The sequence below is a fragment of the Rhineura floridana genome, chromosome 3 (assembly GCF_030035675.1).
Source record: "Rhineura floridana isolate rRhiFlo1 chromosome 3, rRhiFlo1.hap2, whole genome shotgun sequence".
In the NCBI taxonomy this organism is placed as follows: domain Eukaryota; kingdom Metazoa; phylum Chordata; class Lepidosauria; order Squamata; family Rhineuridae; genus Rhineura; species Rhineura floridana.
Genome location: NC_084482.1, coordinates 130,103,576 through 130,118,397, shown reverse-complemented (window position 1 = coordinate 130,118,397; position 14,822 = coordinate 130,103,576). Strand labels below are relative to the sequence as shown.

Sequence of the window (14,822 nt, the reverse complement as noted above, 5' to 3'; positions counted from 1 at the left end):
TCACTCAGCCCCATCCATAGGAAGGGCATGTGGCTAAAAACACATGCTGGAAGACGTTAAGTGTCACCACACCTTCTCCTATCTCACTCCATCTTCAGATCTCACTAGTGATTGGGCCCATCCCCAATTCCCACAACAGTTGCAGGTCCCATGTTAAAAGACTATAGGAGGGTACTGAAGCATGATCAGGAGGTAGGGCACAGAGCGACTCCCACTCCATGGCTCCACTGATAAAACTCATACAGGCAAGTGGAAGTATAGATGTAGCCAATCTAGAGGCAGATGTATGTGCAAACACAAAAGAGAGCCTATATCATCCTCCAGTTCTTCTCAGAAACAATCCACAAAATGATCTTTCTCCTCTGATCATACTCCTCTGCCAGCAGGGAACTTTAGTGTAGGGACCAAAAGAGGGAGTAGGAAATCAGAAGTATTGCAAGAAAGGGAGTGTTACATTTAATTTTTTTCTTTTGAGTGCCATGATGACTTTTTTTTTCATTCTGCTGGCACATTGTTCTTGTATGTTTCCCTTAATGAGGCATGTAACATCTCTGATGGGGCGAGGATTTAGGCTAGGAAAGTGGCACTGGGGTGGGGGAAATTATATCCCCTCACCAGCTCAGGAGGATCCTGACTGAAGATTTACAATTTTTCTAATTGAGTCCACAGTTACTAGTTTGTAATTGTCATTGTACTGATTGATTACTCAGAAGCTGCATGGTGAGGTTTCACAAAAGCCTGGGTGAAAAGAGACATCTTCAGTCTCTTGCCTAAGCAATAAGAGGGTGATAGATCTCTTGTTAATCTCTCAGGGTAAACACTGGAGTGCTTCAGTATAAATAACAAAGAGGTGAGGATCACAGAATTGCTCTCAGTACATTGAATGAATTAAATGGATAGTTCTGCAGTTTGAGAGTTCATTTTACCTTACGTAATGTCCGTGCAGGCAGTGCTGGGGGGGCATCATTAAGATGGTGATGGAAGGCATCAAAATGCAGTGAGTAGTGACCTGAAATGAGATACATTAAAAAGTTATCAAAGAGCAGTAGCCCAGAGTTAGTGTTCTTTCTGTGATGCTGGTTAGACAGATATAAATCCTGATAGCATAGTGCCAGTTTCCCCTTGTATATGGGAACTTAAAACCCAACGTTCACAACAAAGAACAACCGAAGGTAGCAATGGAGTATCGCCCACAGCTGTTATCATATCAAGGCTTCCGTGGCAAGACAACAGGCTCTTTAGCATTAAACATCTGAAACCTTAATTTCTCTTCAATAGCAGGAACTCAATGTTTATTTGTAAACTCAGGCTGCAATCCTATGCACACCTTGTAGTAAGTCCCACTGAACTCAGTGAGATTTACGTCATAGTAAACACGTATGGGATTGTACTGTAAAGCTTTTAGCAAGACACCAGGTTAGTTTACATCACTCACAAGCCTAATTCCAGTCCCAAAGCACATTCATAGTACTGCTGAAGTTTTAAAGACTTATGCAATTGTCAGCCAAGAGAGTTGGGAAAGATTTCTCTTCTTTTTACTCCTTTTCCGGAAGGAAAACAGATGTCACTGTTGGCCTTCACATGGTTATTTGGGCATTAGTGCAGGATTTCTCTGCAGACCTACTGGCCATTTCCTTACCATGGGGTAGGCTTCGGGGAGGCACTGGTGGGGCCAGGATGCTCCCAACATGAGCAGACAGGAATGGCAAGGCCTCTCTGGTTCCGCTGTCCAGACTCCAGCTGCTGGGTGCTGCTGGAACAGCTGAAGGATGGAAACAGATGGAATTTGGGTAATACTGTAATAGCTGATGGGGCTGGCTGACTTTTTAAACTCACTGAATCAAGTATTTTGGGACTGGCCCCAAGCTGTTAAGTATGTTCTGCTCTGAAGGCAGTGAGTGATAAGAGAACTGTGCACTTTTTGTGATTCAGAGACCAAGAAGATATGTTTTAGACTATAGATTTGTTTAAAAAGCAAGATAACATTTCAGTATGCAGAACAGAGCCTGTTACTATGCCGCGATGACCAAGATGAGGTAAATTTGTTCTGGTTTCAAACCTATTTTTAAAAAATCTTTGATACATCATGAAATAGGGGAAGGTAAGGTAAAGAGATAGTCTCAGCATTTTACCCAAGCTTAATAGATAAAATGATGGGTCAACTAACAGGATTAAAACAACAGGAAGAAGATTTGCAGACAGAAATTGAAAGCTCAGAATAGATTAGTTTATATACATTTAAACACTCTGTGTAATAATACAAATAATACAGAAATAGAATTAAAAATATTCCACAGATGGCATATGATGCCAATTTGTATGTCACATGTGTCCATTATGCTGGTGAGAACGTCCAACTAAAGGCACTTTCATTTATGGTTGACCTGTATAAAATAGCAGGGTTATAATTAAACAAAAAATTAACCGGACTCCATAATTGTTAGACTCAGATTAGACCCAGATGTGTGGTAATATATGGAATATAGCAGTGTTAGATAAAATTACACATGATATTTGGTGACTACAAGGTAGAGTAAAAGCACAGGCTTTTGATCCCATTTGGTGGAAATTTATGACGTACATAAATAAAAATGATTTAAGTTGACAGCTATCTGTTGCTGCCCGAATCATTTGGTTTTCATAATGAATTTAAGGTAATTATTTGCAGTAAAATATTCTAATTTGTAAGATATATTTGCTGTCTATGTTATTTTGATTGTGATGTAGATAATAATTAAAATAAAATTGATTAAAAATGAAATGAAACAAATAGGAGTTATATTTTTTCCTATAAAGATAATGCCGTTATAAAATCCATGGTAGCAATCATACTCAAAAAAGATGCTTTAAAAAAAATCTTGAGAGCCACAAAAATAATCACAAAGATTTTATAGAGATCTTTTCTTAAATATTGCTCTCACTACCAAACATCAAACATAATCTCATTGATGGGGGAGCTCTGGCACAGGACTTGACAAAAAGTCATATATCATTCTCAGTAGTAGAGGAGAATGCTGTGGATTATAGAGTTTATGGGGAGAAATGCAACCCCCCTCTCCCAACAAATTCATTTGTTTCTCATCCCAGCATTTACACTATTCTGAACTACTGTTCACATTAACAGTAGTTTCCATTTAACAAATCCTCTTGTTCATTCTCATCGAGAAAATGGAAGTTTTCTTACCATAAACTTATGTTTGATGTTGGTAGTGGAGGACAGTCTCTTGTAGGGATGACGCCTCCTACTGGACTGACAGGCAGGGTCCAGAATCCTTTGCCTCCTCTTCCAGGGGGAGAAGTTGTCCCGCCCTCCAGTTTCACTGACAGAGCAAGAACCACTCCTCTGCCCATTATCAACAAAGAACTGCCCATCATGCTCTACCAACTGGGTGAGCCTAAAACTGGGAACTTAATGTCCAAGAAGAAATAAGTACAATATCCAGACTAACATTACCATGTACTGTGGAAGACATGACAAAACAGCCTAAACATGCTAACGATGTAGGATGGAGGCAGAAGCCCTAGTACCACCCCTCTCAAAAATCAGCAGAGGATCAGAAAATGTGTCGTCAGAGGAAGGTGAGGTGGCCCTGAAAAAGCCACCAACAAAGATTCGGAATGACGGAATTCAAAGGTGCAATCCAAATAAAATCTCAGATCATGTTTTATGTCCAAGGAATGCCATCGTCTCTCCTGAGAGCAGGAAGGACTTGGACAAAAAGAGGGAAGGACTACTTCTTGTGACCTGTGAAAGGCTGAGTTTACTCTGGGCAAGGAGGACAGATCCGGACGCAGCACCACCTTGTCTTAGTGGAAGATGCACAGCTGTGGATCGACTGATAAAGCCCCCAGCTGTGAAACCCGCCTAGCAGAAGTAACTGCAATCAGGAAACCTGTCTTGAAGTTAAGTATGCTCAATGGGCATGTAGCCATAGGCTCAAACGGGGCCCTCGTGAGAGCCAACAGGACCCAGTGAAAGTTCCAGGTGGGAACACACCCCGGCACCACCTATGTCTCACCTCACAAATTCCCGCTCAGGCACTTACTGTATAATAACAACAAACCAAACACAGAAATCACCCATGCACACACGAAGGAGAAAGGAAGAGGAAAACAATCTCATGAAAGGAAAAGTCTAGGGAATTTAGACCACTAAAGGACCCTACTGTTCACGACCACAGGCAGGGTCGAACTGCAGGGTGGGACAACTCCTCCCCCTGGAAGAGGAGGCAAAGGATTCTGGACCCTGCCTGTCAGTCCAGTAGGAGGTGTCATTCCTACAAGAGAATGTCCTCCACTGCCAACAGGTAAACCTAAATTCACAATTTTTGAGTACAAAGCAGCCATAGTCTTCACTATGTCTATATCGATTTCCTGCTGTTGCCACTGGATAAACCAGTTCTGTGCATGCTGTGAAGCATGTCTAAACTGATTACTATATCTGAAGGCAGAAGCAAAATGCTTCTGTATATATAGCAAAGAAACAATTAACCTCCCCCATTTATGTATGAAATGAGTATTGTTCTGATACCTAGGGGTATATTCAACTAAGCCCTACAGAGTATGCCCATTAAAATTAACAAACCTATGTTAGTCATGCCTATTAGCTTTAATGGGTCTTAAACAGAATTAGCACTGAATATCACCCCTAGTTTTTCAGCTTCTAAAACTGCATAGAAGTAAAATTAAAACAAAAGATCCAGCAGTCATAGCTCACCAGAGGCACAGCTGCACGTGGCTACTCCATTGGGTAGTAAAAAAATCCTGGGAAAAGGGAAACTCTGCTGCCCCAGAGCAATGTCACACATTGGAAGGGGTAGCAGCAGCCCCAATGTTGTTGTCTTATTTTATGTTAAATGGCCTTAGGGATCCTTCTAGATTGAAAGGTAGAATAGAATTAAAATAAATAATGAAATGGACACAGCATGCTACTATACTGTTGCTGACATTTTCAAAAGTGTCATCCTCTGTACCGATGATACTGTGAAGAGAAATAACACTGCAACCACTCTAATTGCTCTATAAATGGTGCTAAAGTGATGGAGAAGCTAGAATCTCAGTTTGGACTAATTTGAGGTATCCTTTTCATATAATCTAGGTAGGAGCTGATGTCTATGGGACATGTCCTGGTGTGCTTACACTGCATCAATATTTCAGAAAGACTGAATTCTGTGGGGACAAGAGCAATCAACTATGGATAGTTTAGTGCCAGATGCATCTGAAGTGTGCTGGCTACCAGAAAAAACCCTCTGTTGACTGATTCATTTGTTCAGACTGGTGTCTGCTTTTTGCTATTGGAAAACTAATTTTAATTGTTAATTTATAATGGTGGATTAAATGCCACCATTTAACAGAACAGTTACTAAATAAAATTTATATTTGAGTGCAGAGAACAAAGCTTAAATGATGAGCTCCCACACTGTTTCCTCCTGACTAAGACTGACATTTATATCTTTATTATATTCAGCAGCAGGATCATAACATGCATTTATTTTTCTTAGTTTGGGCTCCTTGGAGAATCTTACAATCAAATTTAGTACAGAATACACATGAAAACCATAAATAAAAAATTGCAATGTCTTAACTAATTGCAATGTTGATATTCACCCTCCTGTGTCTACAGTGTTTTAGAGTAGTATTTAAGCACCTGGAAAACTTAGTATGCAATTCTGAGGTTGAATGCTTTCTCCCGAATAAATGCTCAGCTCAGGAGTAAACTATCTTTGAAAATACCCATTTCTCTGTAGCAGCCAAACCATCTGCTGCAGAGTGTGTACTTAGCGGTTAGATTCATAAGTAGGGAAACTAAGACTGAAAAGAATTTGTTCTAAAATGTTGGACATCGCTCTACTGTCAAGAAAAATCAGTGCTGAAAAGAGATTCTGGAATCTCTGGATTCACCCAAACATGGTTGGTTGGTTGGTGAGAGCTCTTCAATGAGCTACATGTGTTGCACATTCACCAGTTGATATGCACTGACTATGCTTTCTACATGGATTATAGCAACCAACGAGATATCTCCTAAGTGCTGCTTCATCATGGAAGTTTTTCCTTTATGAAGATAATCTCTATGAAGGAAGGACATTATCATATTTGAGGTGTGACACACAAATGCATATTCTGTTACGAGTATATGGAATGAATAGTTGTGTGATCAACTGCTTGGTCTACATACTCAAGGCAATATACATTTTTGTGCTGTATTTCAAATGTTATGATATACTGTATATGTTTGGTTCTATGTGGAGATTATCTGTGTAAAAAAGAATGGCACAAATGAACTGGTTGTAAGAGATTAGTGATAAGGACACTCTGAATTAGCATAACATGAGCTGCTGTTAATCTCAAGCGAATGTAGCAAAAATGTAATGTAGCGCCACCTTATTTGAAATAAGTGCCACAAACAAACAATATAATATAAAATAGGGCAAGGAATACCTTTTTCAGCAACAGACAAATTGGGATCACTGCAGGGTTTGCATGGTCCAGTTACTTGCTGGAACAAGGCTCGCTGGAAATTTGGATGCTAAGAAAGAAGAAAGGTAGCACAGGGCATTGAGAACAAACTATTCGCCAATACAGAAACCTAGGATTACTGATTTTCTTTTCTGCGATGGAATGCAGAAAAGAATGTCAGCATGTTACTACCAACCTACTTTTTTAGTTATAGTGTAAGTTTTTTGGATGGATGGAACCATTTCATTTGCTTGATACAGGTGGTGGTTAATTTTTCAGTTTAGGGTCCTCGTCCAGCCTCCCCAAGTAAGTTTGTCTGGCTTCTCTAGACCATACCCATTTTGGCTGTGGGGTATGTGTGGGTTTGGTGTATGTGTGCCTACAAGAGTGTGGGATGGCCACACCAACTTTCAGCCAAACCCACTGCTGGCATGCAATCCCTGGAGTGTTGACCAAAGGTGAATACAGTCCTCAGGACAAAAATGGTCAGATGCCCCTAGTATAGTACAATTAAAATCTAATTGGGCCCCTGCAACATACATATGTGTTCAAACAATTATACATTAAGAATCAGTAAGTGAAAAGACTATTTTTGGCTTATAAATCAGTGGGATATGTAATTCTTAAATGACCATCCCATTCTAATTGTTTCTGAACTATGTAAGAGGTATCAAGGTCATGCCATTGTTTCCTATTAGAATTCTGGCTGTTCTCTCACAAGAGATTTTAAGTATGCAGTTTGCTTCCTTCATCAACAGTCACGAGATATCTGATACTGCAAGCAGCATCAGCTGATCCCATCTCATAAATTTTATAGTGATTAGTGAATGTATGAACATGTATGTCAGAGCAGGTGGCTGTGGAATACTAAATGGACCTTAGGGATAAATGCTAGATTGGGTCATAGCACCACTTTATGAAACACATAAAGCTCTGGATTCAAAGAAAGGGGTCCCAACTCAGACATAACTGCTATGAGAAAAACAGTTTTCAAGGTGAGCTCCCTAAGTGGTCCCTTGGCCTTAGGCCTGAACGAAATACCTATGAGAGTATGCAGGCCCTGATTCAGACAATGGCAAAACACTGGCAGCTTGAGGACAGCCCCTCCCCTATGGAAGCTGAGAATGTGGGGATGACTAGATATTTGATCCCTTATTCTAGGAGTGGGGAACTTGATCTGGCAGCAACCAGATCCTGAGCTCCCACATCCTCCATGGGCCATTTTGACAGATGAGTGGGTCACCACTTGTCAATTACCTGATAGTACCATGATGTCAGGTGATCCAACTTCAAAGGAAAGAATCAGGCATGCACTCTAAGTGCATTCCCAATTCTTTATTTTCTTCAAGCAGCCCAGCTTGAACTGATCATGAACTCTATAGTACAGCCAATCTCTGCCCAAAGCAAGGCTTGTTGGATGTACCATTTGGCTGACTGGCACTTACAACAAGCCCCACGGGGTAGTGATTGATTGCACTACATCGTTCCCAAATGGCACTTACAGCAAGCCTTGTTTGCCAAGGAACAATTGCAAGTGCATTTTAAGATTTCTGCTTGTTTCTTTACAGCCTTGCCTTTACTTGCTTGACATGTGACATCAAGTGTTGGGCACGTGGGCATGGTTTGGGGGAAATGGCCTATGGACCAATGTTAGGCTTAATTTGGCTCACAGGTCAGAGGTTCCCCATTGCTGCTTTACCTCCACATCCTAAAAGAGTTAAGGCCTGCCACTTGTCTTTTCAAGGTGTTAGTGCTGACAGCCTTACTGAGACAGTCTTGCAAGAACTCTTAAGATAGAAGAAACATTCTCAGCATTCAAGGCCCATCTCCTATCCTTGCACCAATGCAAGAAGGTTCTCCCAGTGCCCCTGAAACCTTGTTTGTTGACTCCTCCTAGAGAGCAAGGTTTCTAATACTGTATTTGTATGTCCACACTGCCTAACAAGAACCTCTCAGTTTCCATGCAGTCAGCTAAAATATTTGTGACTGGGGGTGCAATACTGGATCCTGAGACAGAAGATTTGGTCTGACTGAAATTGTCCAGTGTGACATGACAGATAGCCTTAGCAGTTCTGGAAACTAAAGCTTTCTGTCTCAATGGGGCAGTATCAGAATTATGTCTGCTTCCTGATGCCTGATCTGTCTCAGAACTCTGGGGATCAGTTTGAAGGGAGGAAACCCATACAATAGACCTCACAACCATTCTGCTCCCAGAGCATCTTAGCCTTCTGTACCTGGACCCTGGTACCTTGACATGAACTTAATTACCTATTTGTCAAGGTGGTTTGAGAACAGGTTTATAATTGGGATCCTAAGAGATCTCCCAAAAGGTTTGAGGGTATAATATCCACTTGGACTCCTGGATTAATGATCTGCTCAGTCAGTCTGCTACCATGGTCCTGCCAGATGTTCTCTTAGTGAGGCCAGATGTCTCTCCACCCATATCCCAGGATCTTGCATGCTTCTTTGTGGCCCCTCCCTGTTTGCTGAGATCCACCTTTACTGAGGTGTTGTCTGTTGAAACCAAGATGTGCTTGATTTCTATGTCCTCTAGAAAGGCCCAAAGTACCAACTTGATTGCTCTGAATCAAACGAGTTGATGCTTCTTTTTGCCTCTAAGGTGCTCCATGAGTCTTGAGTGACCTTCTGTCACATATGAGCTCCGCAATCTGATACGACTAACATCCATGGATCACAGGTCACTGAGGAGTGACCAGGCTAATTCTTTTGATTTGCCTGTTCTCCTTCAGCCACCACCCTAGGTGCTGTTTGAAATGCAAAGGGAATGTGATCATATTGACTAGATGTTCCGCAATCTCCAAATGGAATAGAAGAAGTATGTTTGGTATTATTATTATTATTATTATTATTACATTTGTATACCGCCCCATAGCCGAAGCTCTCTGGGCGGTTTACAACAATTAAAAAATTTAAAAACACATCCTAAAATGCCTGGGAGAAGAGGAAAGTCTTGACCTGGCACCGAAAAGATAACAGTGTTGGCGCCAGGCACACCTCGTCAGGAAGATCATTCCATAATTTGGGGGCCACCACTGAGAAGGCCCTCTCCCTTGTTGCCATCTCTGAGCTTCCCTCGGAGTAGGCACCTGAAGGAGGGCCTTGGATGTTGAGCGTAGTGTACGGGTGGGTTCGTGTTGGGAGAGGCATTCCATCAGGTACTGTGGTTCCAAGCCATGTAAGGCTTTATAGGTTAAAACCAGCACTTTGAATCGAGCTCAGAAACATATAGGCAGCCAAGCGGGCCAGAATCGGTTTTGGTAGGGTGCTTGTATGAAATTGGGACCAAGAAATTAGGTTCTGCATTAGACCAGCATGCCCAGAGGCACCTGTTGAGAAAACTGAAGTAGGTTGATCATAGTCACCATTGTTATTTTTTCTCTTCTGAGAGGAACATGGACTAAAATGCGGTCTTTAGGTCCAGTTGCTGAGATAGCACTAACAAGCTTTTCCCTACATTCACTATAAACCTATGATCTCAAAGGCAGTACAGAGCTTTCTGTATATTGCTCTGGCTTTGGGTCCAGGTACAGATTCCCTATACCTTCAGGTGTGTCATCAATGCAACCCAAACCTTGATGAACACTTTAGTAGTTGCCATGAGTCCATTGCCATGAACTGGTAGTGCCATTGGTTGTAAGAAAAATATATAAATTTCCCATCCAACAATCAAATGAGTATGTGCAGATGAGCCTCTGACAAGTCTCTTGATGCCAGAAAACCCTGATGTTTTATTGTTGCCACTATGGATTTTATGGTACCAATCTTGAATCTCTTCTTTCTTAGGAACTTCATTCCAGGTCTAAAATAGATCAGGCACTCCTGTTCCTCTTTGGAACTAGAAAAAAACTGAATCAACTCTAAACCACTTCTGGGATTGAGGAACAGGCTCTATTGCTCCTATGCACTGGAAGTGCTTAATTGCTTGAAGCATGAGGAGATATGTCTTCGATGAACCTAGGGGAGCCCAGAACCTGTCGCTTAGGTGCCTGGCTCCTGAATGTGACCCCTCTCTACTGTCAGCCTAAACCATGCATCCATGATCTCCTTTCAACAGAATGCAAACCAAAGGAGGCAACCACTAATATAAACTGGGGACCCAGCTGGCCTGGAGTCAGGTGTTACATCAGGAGTGGTTGCTGTCTGAAGTAGAGGCAATTGTTTGGAACATGTCTTGGAGTACTGCCTCTTCAGTTTGAACTGCAAAATGTCCTTGGGGTGTCCAAAAGGAATAATGACATTTAGATCTTTTATCTTTTCTGATGGTGAGAAGAGCTTTCTTCTTGTCTTTTGTCTCAATAATGACTGCATCAAGAGACTCCTGGATCAGCTTGGCTCCCAAAAGAAGAGTGCCTGCCAAGCCAGACTGGGATCTAGGGTCCACCTCCCAATGTTGAACCCAAACACCGAGTTTCATGATGGTTTTAGCTGCCATTATCTAGCTGAGCTAGATAGCATCCAATGATGAATCTGAAAGGAGAGCTGCTGATAGAGGTATCTCATGAATGCCAGTCTTAGACAAGTTAGAATCAGAAACCTCAGGTTCTTATACCTACATGTAGATGGCTCTGGCAATCTCTTGAGTTGGTAAGAGCCACCCACTGAAGAGGTCTCAAAGCTTCTTTTTAAAGCTGCCTCAATAAGCTTATTGGATGCTGAAGCTGCTGAAGAGAGGCACTATTGGAGAATTCACTGCTGGCACCTTAAGTTGCTCCATGACAGCCTCTAGGAGGCAATAGTGGTTGTTCAATGGACCATGAGTAGACCTAGGCTAGCTAGAGTCAACCACTCTGTAGACAAAACTCTGTCAGAGGGTTTCAGAAAAAAGACATTTGGTCTTACTGTAAAACAATTTTCTCTGTGCATGTCAAAAGCTGAGCTAAAGTGGGTAGCTAGCTCCACCTAGCGGTTGAAGGCAGAAGAGTGCTAAAGAGTTTTTTTTAACAAGGACTTCCTGCTCTGCGCAGCTCCTTATTTCAGTTTTTGATAACAAGCCAACCAACAGGAGGAAAGAACAAAGAGAAATAATAGGAACCATCAACATGAAACAGGAGACAACAGCACTCATACACTCTCTGCTGTAGGCCTAAGATGAAAAAGACAGTGACGGCAGCCCAGCTCTCCTAGGGAGTGCCCCTGAGATCAGCTTTTGACATGCACAGAGAAAACTGTTTTACGGTAAGACCAAATGTATTTTCTCCTGTGCATGGAAAAGCTGATCTCACGTGGGGCATACCAAAGCTGACCTATGTAGGGTGGGCACATCGCTGGGCTGATTACCCTAGGAATCTGGGAGAACGTGCTGTAGCACTCTCCTCCCAAAAGCTGTCTCTGCTGATGCATGTGTGTTAAGCTTATAGTGTTTAATAAAAGTATTAGGTGCGGCCCATGTAGCTGCTCTACAAATATCTGTGATAGATGTGTGGCGTGAGAACGCTGCCAATGTGGCTGCTGCCCGAGTTGAGTGGGTCACTATCCTGGCTGGCCGGGCTAACTTTAGTGAAGTGTAGGCCAGTGTGATACATGCCTTGATCCACCTAGCGAGCGTGGATGAAGACACTTTCTTCCCTAAAGATGCTGGGTGGAAGGAGACAAATAAACTATCTGTCGGACGGAGATTTTTGTTTTAGAGATATACACTTTCAGGGCTCTTCGCACATCCAGTGAATGCCACGCTTTCTCTGTGGGGTGAATGGGATTAGAACAAAAAGAAGGAAGTACCAGCTCTTGCTGACAGTGGAAGGTAGACAGTACTTTAGGATGAAAAGAAGGGACAGTATGTAGGACTACTCTATCCTTATGAAACACAGAAATTCTTGTCAACAGATAGAGCATTCAACTCAGACACTCTCCGGGCCGAAGTAATGGCCACAAGAAACAAGACCTTAAAGGATAGGAGACGTAGGGAAATTTGACTTAGGGGTTCAAAAGGGGGCTTTTGTAGGGCCATTAACACCTTGTGTAGATCCCAAGTTGGGTAACGATGGATCACAGGAGGTGCTGATGCCGTTGCCCCATGTAGAAAACGCCAGAGTAATGGATGAGTACCCAGCAGTTTCTCCGGAGATGTAGACAGAAACGCCAAAAGGGCTGAAGCCTGGCGTCAGAGAGTGTTTGGCCTAAGACCCAAGGACAAGCCATCCTGTAGGAAGGAGAGAATGTTGTTTATACCTGCTTTCCTTGGAATTAAACCCTTCTTTTGTTACCACATCAAGAAGGCCTTCCAAGTAGTCTCATATATTCTAATTGTGGAAGGGCGTCTTGAGGCCATCATAGTTTCCACCACTTGAGCTGGAATGCCTTGTTTTAAGAGGCGTCACCTCTCAATCTCCAGACATGAAGCGCCAGTCATCCTGGGTCAACAATAGGTCTTCCCTGAGGGGAATTTGCCACAGAGGATCGATCGACAGATCAATGAGTTCCGGGAACCAGGGTCTCCTTGGCCACCAAGGAACTATCAATAGAACTCTTGCCCTTTCGGCTCAGATCTTTTGAAGTACCCTGGGAATGATCGGATGAGGTGGGAAGGCATAGAGTTGTCCTTGGGGCCACTGGGACGTCAGAGCATCTACGCCTTCCGCCTCTGGTGTCACATATCTGGAAAAAAATATTTTCACCTGGTGGTTGAGGTGTGTGGCAAATAGGTCCACCTCGACTCTGCCGAAGCATCTCACTATTTCCTGAAAGGCCAATGGGTGATGTACCTTCTGTCCGCTGAGCCAATCCGCTTGGCAGTTGTCCTCGTGCTTGAGGTATTCCATGAGGATCAAGTCCACACATGTTTCTGCCCACTGGAACAGCAGGGCAGCTTCCTTCTGTAGTTGTGGGGAGTGTGTGCCTCCCTGATGATTCAAATGTGATTTGGCCGATTCGTTGTCTGTCCTGACCAGCACTGCCCTCAACTGTTTGATCTCTGTGAAGTGCCTCAGGGCTAGCTGAATTGCACGAAGCTCCAGAAGACTGATTGGAAGTACTGACTCCTGTGGTGACCAAGTCCCTTGTATCATCTGGCCATTGCAAATGGCTCCCCAGCCTTTCAGGCTGGCATTTGAGGTGATCAGGGTCAGTGGAGGGTCTTGGAACAGCACTCCCCTTAGTAGATTGGGTTTGTGTGCCCACCATAGCAGGGAGCAATGGACCACTGGTGAAAGGGCTACCTTCCGGTGACGCCTGGCTGCAATGTCGCTTTGAAAAGGCAGTAGTGCCCACTGGAGTGGTCAAGAGTGGTGATGTGTCCATGGTGTAGTCTGATAGGTTGAGACTATCAACCCCAAGATACCTGCCAGATGCATAAGATCCACCGAAGGCGAAGATAGGAGATGTGTGACAGCTGTAATTAGCTTGTCTTCTCTGTCATGAGCTAACATTATGAGTCCCTGCTGCGAGTCTATGGTGGCCCCCAAATGTATTATGCGGAGGGCTGGACAAAGCTGGTTCTTGGTTTGGTTGACAAGGAAGCCATGATCCTTGAGGCATGCTAGGGTGATGTTGCCCTCCTCTGAATCCGTTCCAGTTTGTCTGCATCCTTCTTGAAGTGCGGAGACCAGAACTGGACGCAGTACTCAAGATGAGGCCTAACCAGAGCTGAATAGAGGGGAACTAATACTTCACACGATTTGGAAACTATGCTTCTGTTAATGCAGCTTAATATAGCATTTGCATTTTTTGCAGCCACATCACACTGTTGGCTCATATTCAGCTTATGATCAACGACAATTCCAAGATCCTTCTCACATGTCGTATTGCTGAGCCAAGTATCCCCCATCTTATAACTGTGCATTTGGTTTCTTTTTCCTAAGAGTAGAACTTTGCATTTATCCCTGTTGAATTTCATTCTGTTGTTTTCAGCCCAAAGCTCCAGCCTATCAAGGTCCCTTTGAATTTTGTTTCTGTCTTCCACGGTATTAGCTATGCTCCCCAATTGTGTATCATCTGCAAATTTGATAAGCATGCTCTGTACCTTCTCATCCAAGTCTTTAATAAAAATGTTAAAGAGCACTGGGCCCAGAACAGAGCCCTATGGTACCCCACTCATTACTTCCACCCAGTTTGAGAAGGAACCATTGATAAGCACTCTTTGAGTACGATTCTGGAGCCAACTGTGGATCCATCTAATAGTTGTTTCATCCAGCCCACATTTAGCTAGCTTGCTAATCAGAATATCATGGGGCACTTTGTCAAAAGCTTTGCTGAAGTCGAGATATATTATGTCCACAGCATTCCCACAGTCTACAAGGGAGGTCACCCAATTAAAAATTGAGATGAGATTAGTTTGGCAGGATTTGTTCTTCGTAAATCCATGTTGGCTCCTAGTAATCACTGCATTGCTTTCAAGGTGCTTACAGATT

At 42.9% G+C, this 14,822-nt stretch overlaps 1 protein-coding gene across 7 annotated transcripts in view; it reads right to left on the bottom strand.

Annotated features, from left to right (window-relative positions):
- DOCK3 (dedicator of cytokinesis 3) overlaps positions 1–14,822 on the bottom strand; it is a 463,693-nt gene that overhangs the window by 9,388 nt on the left and 439,483 nt on the right. For 5 of the 7 annotated variants that reach the window (XM_061617883.1, XM_061617884.1, XM_061617887.1 and 2 more), the window contains 3 exons: positions 6,439–6,526; positions 1,640–1,762; positions 927–1,009 (listed from right to left, as the gene is read on the bottom strand). In XM_061617883.1, coding sequence (XP_061473867.1) covers positions 927–1,009; positions 1,640–1,762; positions 6,439–6,526 — 294 coding nt within the window. The remainder of the gene's footprint in view (positions 1–926; positions 1,010–1,639; positions 1,763–6,438; positions 6,527–14,822) is intronic. The other 2 variants (XM_061617886.1, XM_061617889.1) reach the window with 1 other exon arrangement.